Raw genomic sequence first — 12,859 nt, forward strand, 5'->3', positions numbered from 1 at the left:
GGGCTGAGCTCTCCTCCCGCGATGCTACGCCTGGAGCGTGATCACAGCTAGCGAGAGCAGGCCAGCATCCCACCCCGCCTCACTCTAGTCTTTTCTTAGAGATAAATGCGATTAATAAGGGCATAGATAAAGCAGCAACAGCTTTTATAACAGAAATAAGTTTTAAAATATCATTGATTGCTGGAGACCAGGCACAACACAAATGTGGGCATTTGCTGAAAACAAGCAGACACGTTTCCTTTCACAAAGGCAACAACTTTTACTGAGTCTGATTACACAGTTCATGTGTTAGAATTCTACAAAGATTATCACTTCCTACGCAGAAAAATAATTCGTGTTGTATTAGCAGATCCTTCACACCATTTAAAAATTTCATGTATGAATCAGTACGGGATGTGGACGTGCTCTGCTGTGATCGCTGTTTGCTGTTACTACGGAATGATGGAAATGTCGGTTAGGAAAACGCTCTGCTGTGTACACTTGCTTCTACTTTTCATACTCTGAGAAAGGAGTGAGTAGAGCTGTTGGAAAGGCCCATCGTGGGCACAGCGACCTTCAGAGACGAGCTTCAGGACTCAGTCGTCTCCTCCACAGATCTTTAAGAGTGTGGCTTCATAGTCTCCAGAAGTATCCGACTGTAAGGAACAGGAGAGGACAGATGGAGCGTAAATCACGAGGGACCAAAACGGAATCAAATCTCACGGCTCTAGGGAATTCACTGGAGGGAGACTCACGACCCAGTTCATTCAGGAAGACGCACCTGGAGTCCGTCTTCCTTCAGACCTGAGGGGGATTATTTTCCAGCCGCACCTCTTCTTCACAATATGGAATGTTCTAATTCTTCCTCACTCATTGCAATTAAATTTCGATTTGGGTTCAAGAAAAAAAGATGGCATCAATGACCTAACACTACATAATATTACTTTCCCGACACAACTTTTCAAACTGGTAATTTTAATAATATTAATATCAAACACTTGCTCTTCTCGGAGTTAACTACTCTAATCTTATAACCCTTATAACTCTACCTGGTAGGTACCCTAAATATGTCCATTTAATGAGAGATGAGAAAAACAGAGTTTAGGAGCCTTGCTCCAAGTCCTTTAGAGAATAAGCAGCAGAGGCAGGATTCAAAGCCAGACAGCCTGATGCCTTCATGCCACGCGACCTCGCCTGACTTAGGAAACTGGAACAGCCTACATTCCCAGAGAGGATTCGTCTCAGTCCCTCTCCCCAAAGCGAGCCAAAACCCAACGTGGTTCACAACAGACACCACGTGAGATTGAGGCTTCATGTGCAAAGATGCCATATTTGCTGTGCAAAACAGGTAAACGTTTTACATAGCACCAGAGGGAAAACGTGGCTTTTAATCTAGACTGACTAACACCCTCACATTATTCTTATTTTATTCACGGCATCTTAAAGAGCGAGCACTTCTTCTCGCTTAAGTTTCACATCGGGATACGTCCGAGAGTTGGCAGGAACGCAAGGACGCAATGAACAGGGTCGTTGAGAGAAGAGGTTAGGAAGCGTTTCACAATGAGATGCAAAAGGCATTAATATACATTTTCCTGTTCGATACAGATTGCAGTTCTTCCTCTGCTGGGTTTTCGGAGGCTTGCTCTGCCATATGTTATAATCTGCGGAACCGCGGATAAACCAACTCTGTGTATTAAAACAGCTCCCGTTAGCCATCTCTGACCAAGCTGCGAACAATTTCTCGTGGTTCTATCCATTAAGCAAGAAAGCTCATCCAAGTCGCTCGACAGAGCTCTATCTAAACTCTGATCCGCGCTGACACCAAACAAAGTCCATCCTTTCTCCTACCGCTACGCCTTTACGCCGTCTAGTAAAATAGCTCTTCTATTTATATGGCGTTTTAGACATTTTATCATCATGAAAAAAGTCAATGTATTTTCAGAACCTTTGAATAGAAATTATGTCTTCCTAATTAGGCTGTATTAATTGCTCTCAAGAAACCGATGTCTCTGCCGGCATAGTTTCAACAGCGCTCCTAGCCGTCCTCTCTTCTCCCAGCCTTGACCTCACCGCTTATCCTCCACGTTGAAGCCATCTGCCAGTCATTTCTTTGCAGTGTTTTTTTAAGTTATTCCTTTTTCCATTCTGACTGTGACAAATCAACTCTAGGCTTGCATCTCTTGTCGCTAGTTTCCTTGGTTCTAGATGCATCTACTGTATTCTACAAGGTGTTCATTCTTCCTGTGTTGTGAATCACGTCCAAGGACCCCCATGTCCATCAGGCCCTTGCTTTGCCCGTAAGTAGAGCTGGCTGTTCCTCCTTCCTCGCCAGCATCCTTTCCTTTGTCCCTTTTGCTCATCTTCAGCTACCTAGTCATCAACTGTGAGTAACGCTTAAATCTCAATTTTAAACTTTCTTCTCTTCTCAATCTAGATTTTCTCCAGACAGGGTTTTCATGCATGTCCAACTACTCTGTAACATAACTGGCTCTGGAAGTATATCTCATGCCACGAACTTCTGACCCGACAATTCTACTGATAGTTTCGAAGACATCTCTAACTCAACGAGTACAAAACCAAACTCAGGAACTTTCTCTCTCACTCTCAAAAAAGAAAAAGAAAACAAAAACGAAAACCCAAAGCCTGACCTTGCAGAGGATGGCACCACTATCTGATCCCAAGTTAGGAACCCAGGAGCCATCCGTGGCCCCTTCTCTTTCTTGTTCCTTACAGCAAGATAGCGCATCAAGTCCTCTAAGTTTTAATTCCTAAATGTCTTTTCAGTCTTTATTCTTTGTTCTCTTTGCATTAGTACTTCGTACTACCCAGTCACAGTCCTTCCAGTATGACTAATAAGATAACTCAGCACCCCCGAATCTCCTTTCTTATGTCCAACTCATTCCCATGACACTACACACTTAAAATGAAAATGTGCCAGTGTTTTTGGGCAAAAGACAAAATCCTTAAACCCTGCCCAAATAGTCCGGGGTGATCTGGTCCCGCAGGCCTTACTTTCCATCATGTTCCCTTACCATGAGGTCTTTCCACTGAAATTCCTTTTCCTTCTGTTAGTATGCTCCACTGACTCTCCGACCCCGCAACCCCGGTCTGTTCTTTTTCGATCTGAATCATAACTTCCTCTTAGAAGCTTTTCCTATAGGTCAGATTCTCTTATCATATGGTCTTACAGCACAATATCTCTTTCCTTTACATTTAACATAGTTGTAATCTTACATTCCTCTGTGATTTCATAAGGGCAGGAAGCTTTTTTTTTCCCCTTTTGCTTGTAACTGTAACTCTGAGCCAGGCACATAATACACATTCAGCAAAATTTTTAACTGAATGAATGAAACACAAATTCTGGGCTCTCCAAACTCTCTTTTGACTAAATTCATCTCACCACTTGGATTTTATTTTTCAGCATTCCCCAAGGCAGACCCCTTAATCGATCAAGAGCCTTACTACTTCTTTCCACCTTTCCTTACCATATGCACATTCCTAAAGCATTCACTTGAGACCCTGCCGAGCAACATAGCACCTGCCCACAGGAGGCATCAACAAGAGTTTAGTAAATCGGAAAGGCAGGATCAAGACCCATCTGCCCAAGAAACATTCCCTATCTAATCCCAAACTTCTTTACTCTCAATTCATAGGTTAGTGTCCTCCGTACCGTACACAATCTAGTATTTCACTGTGTGCTGTCTCATACTATACTATTTATGCTACCCTCAAATCTCCGCAGAGACTATGAGTTGAGGACGGCCATTGTGTTTTTCCAGTAAAGACCCTGGAGTTGTACCATCTATTAAATAGCGACTTAATTTCTTTGCTCAATGAAAACTACCAAGGAAATGTAATTTCATCCCAATTTTGTATTAATATCTAACTAGTAGATAGTAAGAGATACCTTTGTTTTTCACCTGCCTTCTCCCTCTCCCTAGTCATCACCTAGGGAAGGTGCTAGTGAATGGAGAAATGTCCAAAGTACGGACAGAAGGCAGAGGAAGACAGAACCAAAGGTCAGATGATGTACAAAATGGAACTCTGGTTCTCAAATCATGGAAATTTAAGGATCAAAAAGATCCTATTCATCAGTATTGAAATGTAATGAGATTATTTAATATTTTATACCTAATAATGTGTATTTGTTTGTTTGCTTATTTTTTTGCAATGTGATTTGTGCTTTTGTTGTTTAAAAATTCTTTTCCCTGCTTCCGGGTCACAAGGGTAATTCTTGCATTTTCTTGGATTAACTTTCTAATTTTATCTTTCATAGTTTGGTTTTCAGTTCATCTCCAGTTTACCAGTGATGTAGTTATCCAGTTTTATTCTTTGCTGTAGAGCCAACCAGGTTTCCCAATACATTTTTACTAAATAATCTGTCCTTCCTCCACTGATTTGTGGTGCCCCCTCTAGACTGTGAGTTTCCAGAAGCAACTGCATTTGTCTCTGAGGTCTCCATTCCGTTCCATTGATTCACGCGTCTGTTCTCATTCCAAAATGACACTTAACACGATTAATAACTGCTTTGGATTATGTCAGTTTCTAGTAGAATGAGCCCTTTCCCTACCTTTATGCTCTATATTTACGGTCGATTAGTCATGACTCTTCATTCCTCCATATCAATGTTACAGTAACTTAATCAAGTTCCTCAAAGAAACCCAGCTAGAATGTTGATTGAAATTCCATTTGATTCACAGCGACTTGGACGAATAACTGACACCTTTATAATATCCTATCACATCACTCAAGTGCATATCCACTATCTCTCCATTTATTGACATGTGTTACGGCCTTTGTGACAGTCTTAACGTCTTCTCCATAGAGTTATGTAGTCTTGGTCAGGTGAATTCCTGGATAATTTATAGTTTTTCACTTCTATTTTGAATGGTATCTTAATTTTGACAGTGTAAGAGATACTATTGATTTTTACAGGTTGGTCTTTATTGGGCAACACTGCTGAATTTTTATTAGTGATGATAAACTAATTCCTATTGATTTTTCTAGAAAGATGGTTGTATTTACTGAAAATAATGAAAACTTCAACTCTTCTGTTTCAGTCTTTACACATTTTTTTTTCTTCATTTCCAGTACTGTCTAGGATCTTAGTCCTCTGTAAGATAGTATTAGGTATATTGGTAGTAGTAGTAGTATAGTATTTATTAGTATGTTGGGAGCATTGTTGTTCCGGTCCCTATTTCAAAGGAACTGCATCTAAAGTTTCTCCACTGAGTATAATAAGTCTGCGTTTGCTGTAATATGTTGGTATGGAAGCTTTATCAATTTAAGGAGGTTTGCTTCTATTCTTTTTTTAAAAAAATATTTTATTTATTTATTTGACAGAGAGAGATCACAAGTAGGCAGAGAGGCAGGCAGAGAGAGAGAAGAGGAAGCAGGTTCCCTGCTGAGCAGAGAGCCCGATGCGGGGCTCGATCCCAGGACCCTGAGATCATGACCTGAGCTGAAGGCAGAGGCTTAACCCACTGAGCCACCCAGGCGCCCAGGTTTGCTTCTATTCTGAATTTGGTGACTTTTTTTTTTTAAATCATAAATAGGTATTGATCCTTTTCAAAAGCTTTTTCTGCAAAGATTGAAATAATTATATAATTATCTTTTATATGTGTGGAATGTGGGCAAACACATTAATTAATTTTCTGATGCTGAGCCGTCCTTTTATTCCTGGGCTAAACCTCACTTGATTTTGATGTATTTTTTTAATAAACTGATATATTCAGTTATTATTTTACTCTTTGTTATCTATGTTCATAAATGAAATGAATATGCAATTTTCTTTTTCCTCTGTCTTTGGAATCAAGATTATACTAAATTCATGGAATTAACTAGGCAGGTTTCATTTTTCCTATTTTCTGGTCCAACCTGTGTAGACAGGAATATCTATTCCTTGAGAGTTTGGTGAAATTCACCTGTGAGTCTATGTGAGCCTGGGATTTGGGGGGAGAAAGGTCTTTGACTTCCTTTTTCATTTGTTTCACGCTTATTGATCTAGCTCAAGCTCTCTCTTTTTTTTTTTTTTTCCCCAATCCAACCTTAACATTTCATTTTTAAAACATGCACATTAGGTGATAGAAATGAAAAAACCTCATGTAATTTTAAATTACATATTGAATTCTTTAGCAATGGATCTTTCTTTTCTATCAAGATACGCATAGCTTAGATGTGTCCTAATATAAGCCTCAATTAGCCAGCCATCAGGGGAGGGAGAACTAATGGTTAATTGAATTTTCTAATTTGCTGAGGGTGAACTGAAGGCCTTGTGTTTCAACCTTGTTACGGGCAATCTTTATAAAATGTATGATTCTACTTTTCTGCCTTAGTAAGTACAATATGGTTAATGTTATTAAATCTTCCCGTGTTGATTGAAACTATCGTAATGTGTCAGAATCGATTCAACTGCATTGAGCGGGAGCTGATGAAATCCTCGCTAAGCCCTGGGCGCAGTCTGAGGGCTGCCTCTCTGAGTACGTTCCTGATTCCAATGTAAGCATGTATGTTTCCTGCAAAGGTTTAGTGTAAAAACAAAAGCTCTGGCTGAAAGAAAAAAAAGGATTTGATTTTGTGAATGAATCTAGTCGATTCAGTGATGTGCAGACAGAGAAGGTTGCTAATGTTTACCGAGATTACGAGTGTACTTACGTCTGCCTCAGCAATCCCACTGACCCACGAGAATTTATCCCTTTGATACACCTGTACCTGATGGAACTTTGTATGCATATCACAACACCGTTTATAACAGCAAGAAACTGGAAACATCTCTTGACATGGCAGGTGCAAATATATAAATAAAAGAATGATATGTCGCTGTTAAAAGAACGAGAAAGTTCCTGTAAACTGTAAACTGAAATAAGATGTGCCCCCAAAGTACAGAACCATCTGTATCCTGCGTAAAACAAGAGGAAATTGGACTCTGCTAAAACTAACATGACATTGTATGTCAACCAGACTTGTGGTAAAAATAGGAAATTTAAAATGTGTGTTTTCCTTTCCTTCTCTTGTCATCAAGAAAAGCTGAAATAGGGCACCTGGGTGGCTCAGTGGGTTAAGCCGCTGCCTTCGGCTCAGGTCATGGTCTCAGGGTCCTGGGATTGAGTCCCGCATCGGGCTCTCTGCTCAGCAGGGAGCCTGCTAGCCTGCTTCCCTCTCTCTCTCTCTCTGCCTGCCTCTCTGCCTACTTGTGATCTCTCTCTGTCAAATAAATAAATAAAATCTTTAAAAAAAAAAAAAAGAAAAGCTGAAATAAATAAAAATACCATAATATCCAAAACAGGTAAATAACTTGCAAGTACAATGCACAAAAGAAGAACAGTTAATGGCCACTAAACCTGAAAAAAAAAATGTTAAGTGTCTATTATGTGCCTGGGATTTTAGAGCTAAAAATAATCACCATCTTTAGGAGACATTTTGTTATCACTATTTTAAACTCAGAAAACACATTTATGCACTGACAGGGAGAGAGAAAACTCAGTCACATATCTCTCCGTTTTAAGGATTATACAAGACTGAGCGTGGAGAAAGACAAAATGTATTCTGCTATTTTTAACAGGAGACTTACTTTAATTGCCGAGTACAGGGAATAGCCATAGTGCTTCTTAAACTCCGCTCGAATGTCCAAAAGGTCCATTTCTGATCTGGAAACCATGATTCGGTTCAGAGTGAACTCATCGGTTCCAGCACCCTGTGAAGAAACAGGTGTCCACAGGACGAACGTCCCGGGTCACAAGACAACATACAGATCTGTATTTGCGGGAAACAGACACGGCGCACAAAATATTCAGCCACAGGGACTCTTCTTCACTCGCTTGTCATCAAACGTCATCGTTCATAGATTCAAGAAATATTTTTTGAGCGCTTACTCCACGCCACCACCGTGCCAAATGCTGAAACCAGAAGTGAGAGCCAGGCCTTCCGTTCTGTGAAGGTCACACGACGGAATCCAGCCCGTGGGGTACTGAGGCCTATGGGACTGGACGCCAGGAGGGCCGAAAGCAGAGCACGGGTTAGGAAGGGCCTGTCTGAGAAAGCAGTGTTTGACCGGGGGCCGAAGTAACCCCCCAGAGGAAGAAGTCTGCTACATGTCAGACCCGGCTCCGCGCACTGGGCATGCGGCAGCCGACGGCTCTCATCCTACCGCGGCTGGCACGGAGGCTACGTTGTCAAGGATGGAGGGACCAGAAAGAAAATCAACACGTTGGTTATATAAACAGTCACAAGAACCACGGAGTGGAGTGTGACCGAAAGGAAGCCAGTCCTCCTGCTCAGTCGCGAAAGACCCCTCTCGCCCGGTGACCTGAGAGATGAGACGAGCCACCAGAGGTCGACCCGGAGGAGGTCCATCGCCGGCCGAGAGGACAACACACGCAAAGACTGCGCTGTGGGAAGACAGCTGGCTAGTCAAGGACAGAGAGACGGCCCGGGGGGGGGGGGCGAGGCATAGAGGGCAAGGCTGGGGGCGGGGAACGGGCTAACCGCAGAGAGTCGGGCGAGGCTAGTCACTGAGCGACGGGACACGGGACAGCCCTCGGTGGGGGTGAGGTGGGGGACATGATGTGTTCACTTTGGACATAACTTTGAAGGCACATGGGCACCTCCATAGGAAATGTCCAGTAAAGAGACGGAAGTAAGCATCTTCTAATGTGCCAGGCTCAGGGCCAGGACCTGGAGATAGAAAGAGCTAGAAAAACGCCTGTACTCAGAGACCTCATCATCTAGCAGCAGCAGCAGATGGGGAAGCGCAGGGTTTCTATGGCATGAAAGGCTGCTGACTCAACTTGGCTGATTTTAAGAAAGACGCTGGAGAGGCCACTGGGCTGCATGGGTCAGGCTTGAGGTTTGGGGTTCTACACCAAGTTTTACTGCCTTCATGGACTGTGAAGTAGGGGAGATAATTTAGTTAACTCCTCACTGTACCTGTCCCTAGAATGCTTAGGACATTCACTGTCAGCCTCCGAGACAAAAGAGGACTCCTCCAGGGAGGGAAGGAACACGACATGCCCTCAGTATGCTGCAATACAGTTCAATATTCTCCTGCAGGGAGAAACTTGCAGACCCACCTTTAAAGCCTGATGAAGTCTTTCAGCTAAAAAGGCAGGCGTGTTTCTGGCACAATGAACTGTTACAAAGAGGAAAGGAAAGTTCAGTTTCATTGAATAGAAATTGAGTTAATCTACGGTAATATGCTTTTTACAAAGACTCTCTGCGTCACCGTACTATTCAGCCCCCTCATGACTGCCAGTGTTATTTAGGATGGAGCAGTGAATGCTTCACCTGAATTTCAAAGGCTCGTCACGTGGTGCTCACAGGGAACTTCAGCACAGTCCTTATCTTTAGTCAGGGGAAAACGGAATTATCTGCCCAGGAAGCTCCGCAGCAGCGGCTGGCTCGTCTCCGGATCCCAGAGCAACACCTACGCGTACACTGAGAACTCCCTGGGGTGGACGCTTGCCCCATTCCCAGCGTCTCTGACTGCTGATAAAGAACTTGGGCCCAGAGACTGCAGAGCCCTCCCGGGGTGGGGGGAGTGATCGCCTTATATAACAGTGTTTGTGTCCGCCTGTTCATCCATAGCTCCGGGACCAGCTTCGGTCTGCGCTGGACTCTCTGTTCGATACTCCTGGGTAGCTCGGCCAAGACGGGGAGCCCTAGAGTTCTGACCTGGGCTCAGCCTTGGGGGCTACGGAGATCTTCCCCAAATAGCCAAAGAGGGCCAATCACTAAATTTAGTAAATTACTCAATGACTCCATTTTCAAAAAGCCTCAGTAAAAATGACAATAGAAAAGTAATGTTTGGGGAGGGGGGTGCCTGGGTGGCTCAGTGGGTTAAAGCCTCTGCCTTCGGCTCAGGTCATGATCTCAGGGTCCTGGGATCGAGCCCCGCATCGGGCTCTCTGCTCAGCACGAAGCCTGCTTCCTTCTCTCTCTCTCTGCCTGCCTCTCTGCCTACTTATGATCTCTCTGTCAAATAAATAAATAAAATCTTTAAAAAAAAAAAAGAAAAGGGGGGAACCTGGGTGGCTCAGTTGTTAAGCGTCTGCCTTTGGCTCAGGTCATGATTTCGGGGTCCTGGAATTGGGCCCCGCATCCAGCAACCTGCTCTGAGGGAAGCCTGCTTCTCCCTCTCCCACTCCCCCTGCTTGTGTTCTCTGTCTCACTGTCTCTCTCTGTCAAGTAAATAAATAAAATCTTAAAAAAAACAAAGAGAAATGTAATATTTTTATCTCTCCAAGAATTTACTAATCTAAGCACGGTGACAAAGTTTAAAGGCAAAGTAAAACCCCAAAAGATAACTTCTTCGTGCACCCATTTAACAACATTTGTGGAGCATATCGTGCGCCCTGGGGACTGGGCTAGGAGCTACGGGAGCCTAAGGTTGGATCACTCTGGATTCCTACCTGAAAGGAGTGAAGCTTCATGTTGATTTAAAACAAGTGCGAAGTAACTCCGTTTATATGCACTGAAGAGCTTACCTATAGCCAGAAGCAGGTCTTCAAAATGCCCCGACAGCTCTCCTTTTATGCTGTCCTCAATGTCCCTCTGGCTGATGTTTCTGTATTCGTCAAATGCTAAAAAGCAGCACCACAGAAAAATATTTAAGGCATTCCTGCTGACCATACTTGAATACATTCCAGTTTTTTATTTGATATACAGCAAATCAAGTTAAGCATCAAACTCAAGAACTCCTTCTTTAAACCATCAAAGCCGGAAAATGGAAGTTTTGGTTCTCGTTTTTTTAAAATGATCTACAATAAAACCCAAACCTCACAGGCCATTTCCTTCAATCATCTTTCTCTCTCCTCCCTCTCCCCATCCCCAGGTTGATGGAATTTAAAATAGCTTGAAAGGTTAAATTAAAAACAATTTAATTTAACCCAAAGGTGGGTTACTTGGAAATTCTAGAGCACTTGGGAAACAATAGTGTGGTCCTGGGTCAAGTATGTCTTATCTGCTTATGCAGATTTCTGTCTGCTGAGTAAACCCTTCCCTAGCGCAGCAGCAGCACGGCTGATTCACGCTTGCCAGACGTAACGTCTCGATCAGTTTTTGTCCAAAAGCAGAACCTAGAGGCCACCCAGGACACAGGCATACTTTGTAAGCCAAGTCAATTTTTCCCTAAGAAATTCTGAAAAATCTTTGGAGAGAAATTGGGGATTGTTTGGTTTTTACTTTTCAAATAAAGGTACTTATAAAGCAACTATAATATACTATTACTAGTATTTTATAAAATAAGTGACATTTTGTGCCAAGATTAAGAACTCAGAACTAAAGTCTCAGAACTAAAAGGTCACGGTAACAGCCTTGTGCCTCCTCATTTCCCCATGGACTCCGCATAAGCCTAGTCACGTGCTGGGGCTGCTCTCCACCGTGCCTGGAGGCCACAGCGAGACGCTCACGGCCGATGGAGTTCTGGGCTTCTGGGCGCTCTTGCTTCCAGAAGGTTCGGGAGATACAGGAGGGAGGGGGTGGCTCCTCAGCAGTCTCCCGGACCAGCAGGTCTGACCGAAAGAACGATGCCGCCTTTCCCCCATTGACTGTCACATCCTTATCAACACTTGACGGACACGGCCGTGCCTGTTATTTCTGCAAAGTGGCTCACGAGGGAAGAGATGTGTTGGAAGCCCTGCTTCAGGCTCCTCCACCCCACCGCGCTCACCCCAGAGGGCTCCCCCTGGCCTCCCCCCTGCTGCCCCCTCCCACCTGTTCCCGGTCAGTGCCCGGCCACTGTACTCCGCCTCCAGGAAAGAGAAGAGTTGGCTCAGTTCTCCCTTGGGCTGGAACACAGCTCCCATGTGTGCTCCTGAATTGCTTATATATATGCACATAGAAGAGCCTTTGCAATGTTTAACTTCACTTCCCAGAATTGTGTATATTAAACCTCAAAACATTTGCAAATACAACACAAAGCGAAAAGGGGTTGTCCTGTGAGCACGTACTCCGCTTCAGTTGAGGAAAGCTCCTCAAACACAGGACCTCGGTGAATTTGTCTTCATCTGTGCCCCATCGGTTCTCCCCAGCATTATAGAGAATCTATTGGATGGGAAGGAAGACAGCACGGCATTACGGACACACTCTCCCTCTCCTGGCAGGGGTCGGGGGAATGAGAAGAGCGGGCGCTTTGCTGGGTTGTCGAGGTCAGGGACACACCGACGAGCCTCTCACTGTTAGCGGGCTGGGATCTGAGAGTCGGGGAGGCCGGAGCCAGAAGAAGAACCAGCACCGGGGGTGGGGGGTGGGGGGTGAGGGTTGGCGGGGAGCTAGGGGTGGGCGATGTCCAGCCTTCAGGCTTCTCCTCCAGGTGGGACAGGAGAGGACGGCCTCCGTCGGGGCCACGCGAACGGAAGGGCGGCCGAGGGGGAGAACCGTTACCGGAGATGTCGCCTTCGCTCTACTACTGACCTGGGCGTCTTGCTTGGCCAGCAGCTCGTCCACTTTCAGACTTTCATCTCTTCTGCCCTGCACGGGGAAGATGAAGACGAAGGCAACCCTTTTAAAGCCGGGAGAGTCTAACCCTCGGTATTCTGGTCAGCAGGGCATTTTAGAGGCTTTTCTCCAGGGGCGGCCACATCGCACAGAGGAGTCAGGCTCTCGGCTCCTGTTCTCGCTCTGCTGCTCCCTGGCCCTGGAATTTGTACCAATCACACCATTTTCTGAGCCTTAGTCTCTTCCTCTGAAAACTCAACGATCTTTTTTTTTTTTAAAGATTTTATTTTTTTGACAGAGAGAGATCACAAGTAGGCACACACACACACACACAGAGAGAGAGAGAAAGAGAGAGAGGAGGAAGCAGGCTCCCCACCGAGCAGAGAGCCCAAAGCGGGACTCAATCCCAGAACTCCGAGATCATGACCCGAGCTGAAGGCAGAGGCCC

The 12,859-nt window shown here is 44.4% G+C and overlaps 1 protein-coding gene across 1 annotated transcript in view; it reads right to left on the reverse strand.

Annotated features, from left to right (window-relative positions):
* Window positions 1-234: 234 nt before the first annotated feature.
* The window catches only part of ANXA3 (annexin A3), a 45,829-nt gene continuing 33,204 nt past the window's right edge, over window positions 235-12,859 (reverse strand). Inside the window, exons 8-13 of the mRNA XM_082726542.1 lie at window positions 12,388-12,444; window positions 11,925-12,018; window positions 10,461-10,556; window positions 9,048-9,106; window positions 7,550-7,672; window positions 235-635 (exon numbers count right to left, since the gene is read on the reverse strand). Coding sequence (XP_082582668.1) covers window positions 576-635; window positions 7,550-7,672; window positions 9,048-9,106; window positions 10,461-10,556; window positions 11,925-12,018; window positions 12,388-12,444 — 489 coding nt within the window. The 3' untranslated portion in view covers window positions 235-575. The remainder of the gene's footprint in view (window positions 636-7,549; window positions 7,673-9,047; window positions 9,107-10,460; window positions 10,557-11,924; window positions 12,019-12,387; window positions 12,445-12,859) is intronic.

This window comes from Mustela nivalis (genome assembly GCF_964662115.1).
Source record: "Mustela nivalis genome assembly, chromosome: 4".
Lineage (NCBI taxonomy): Eukaryota > Metazoa > Chordata > Mammalia > Carnivora > Mustelidae > Mustela > Mustela nivalis.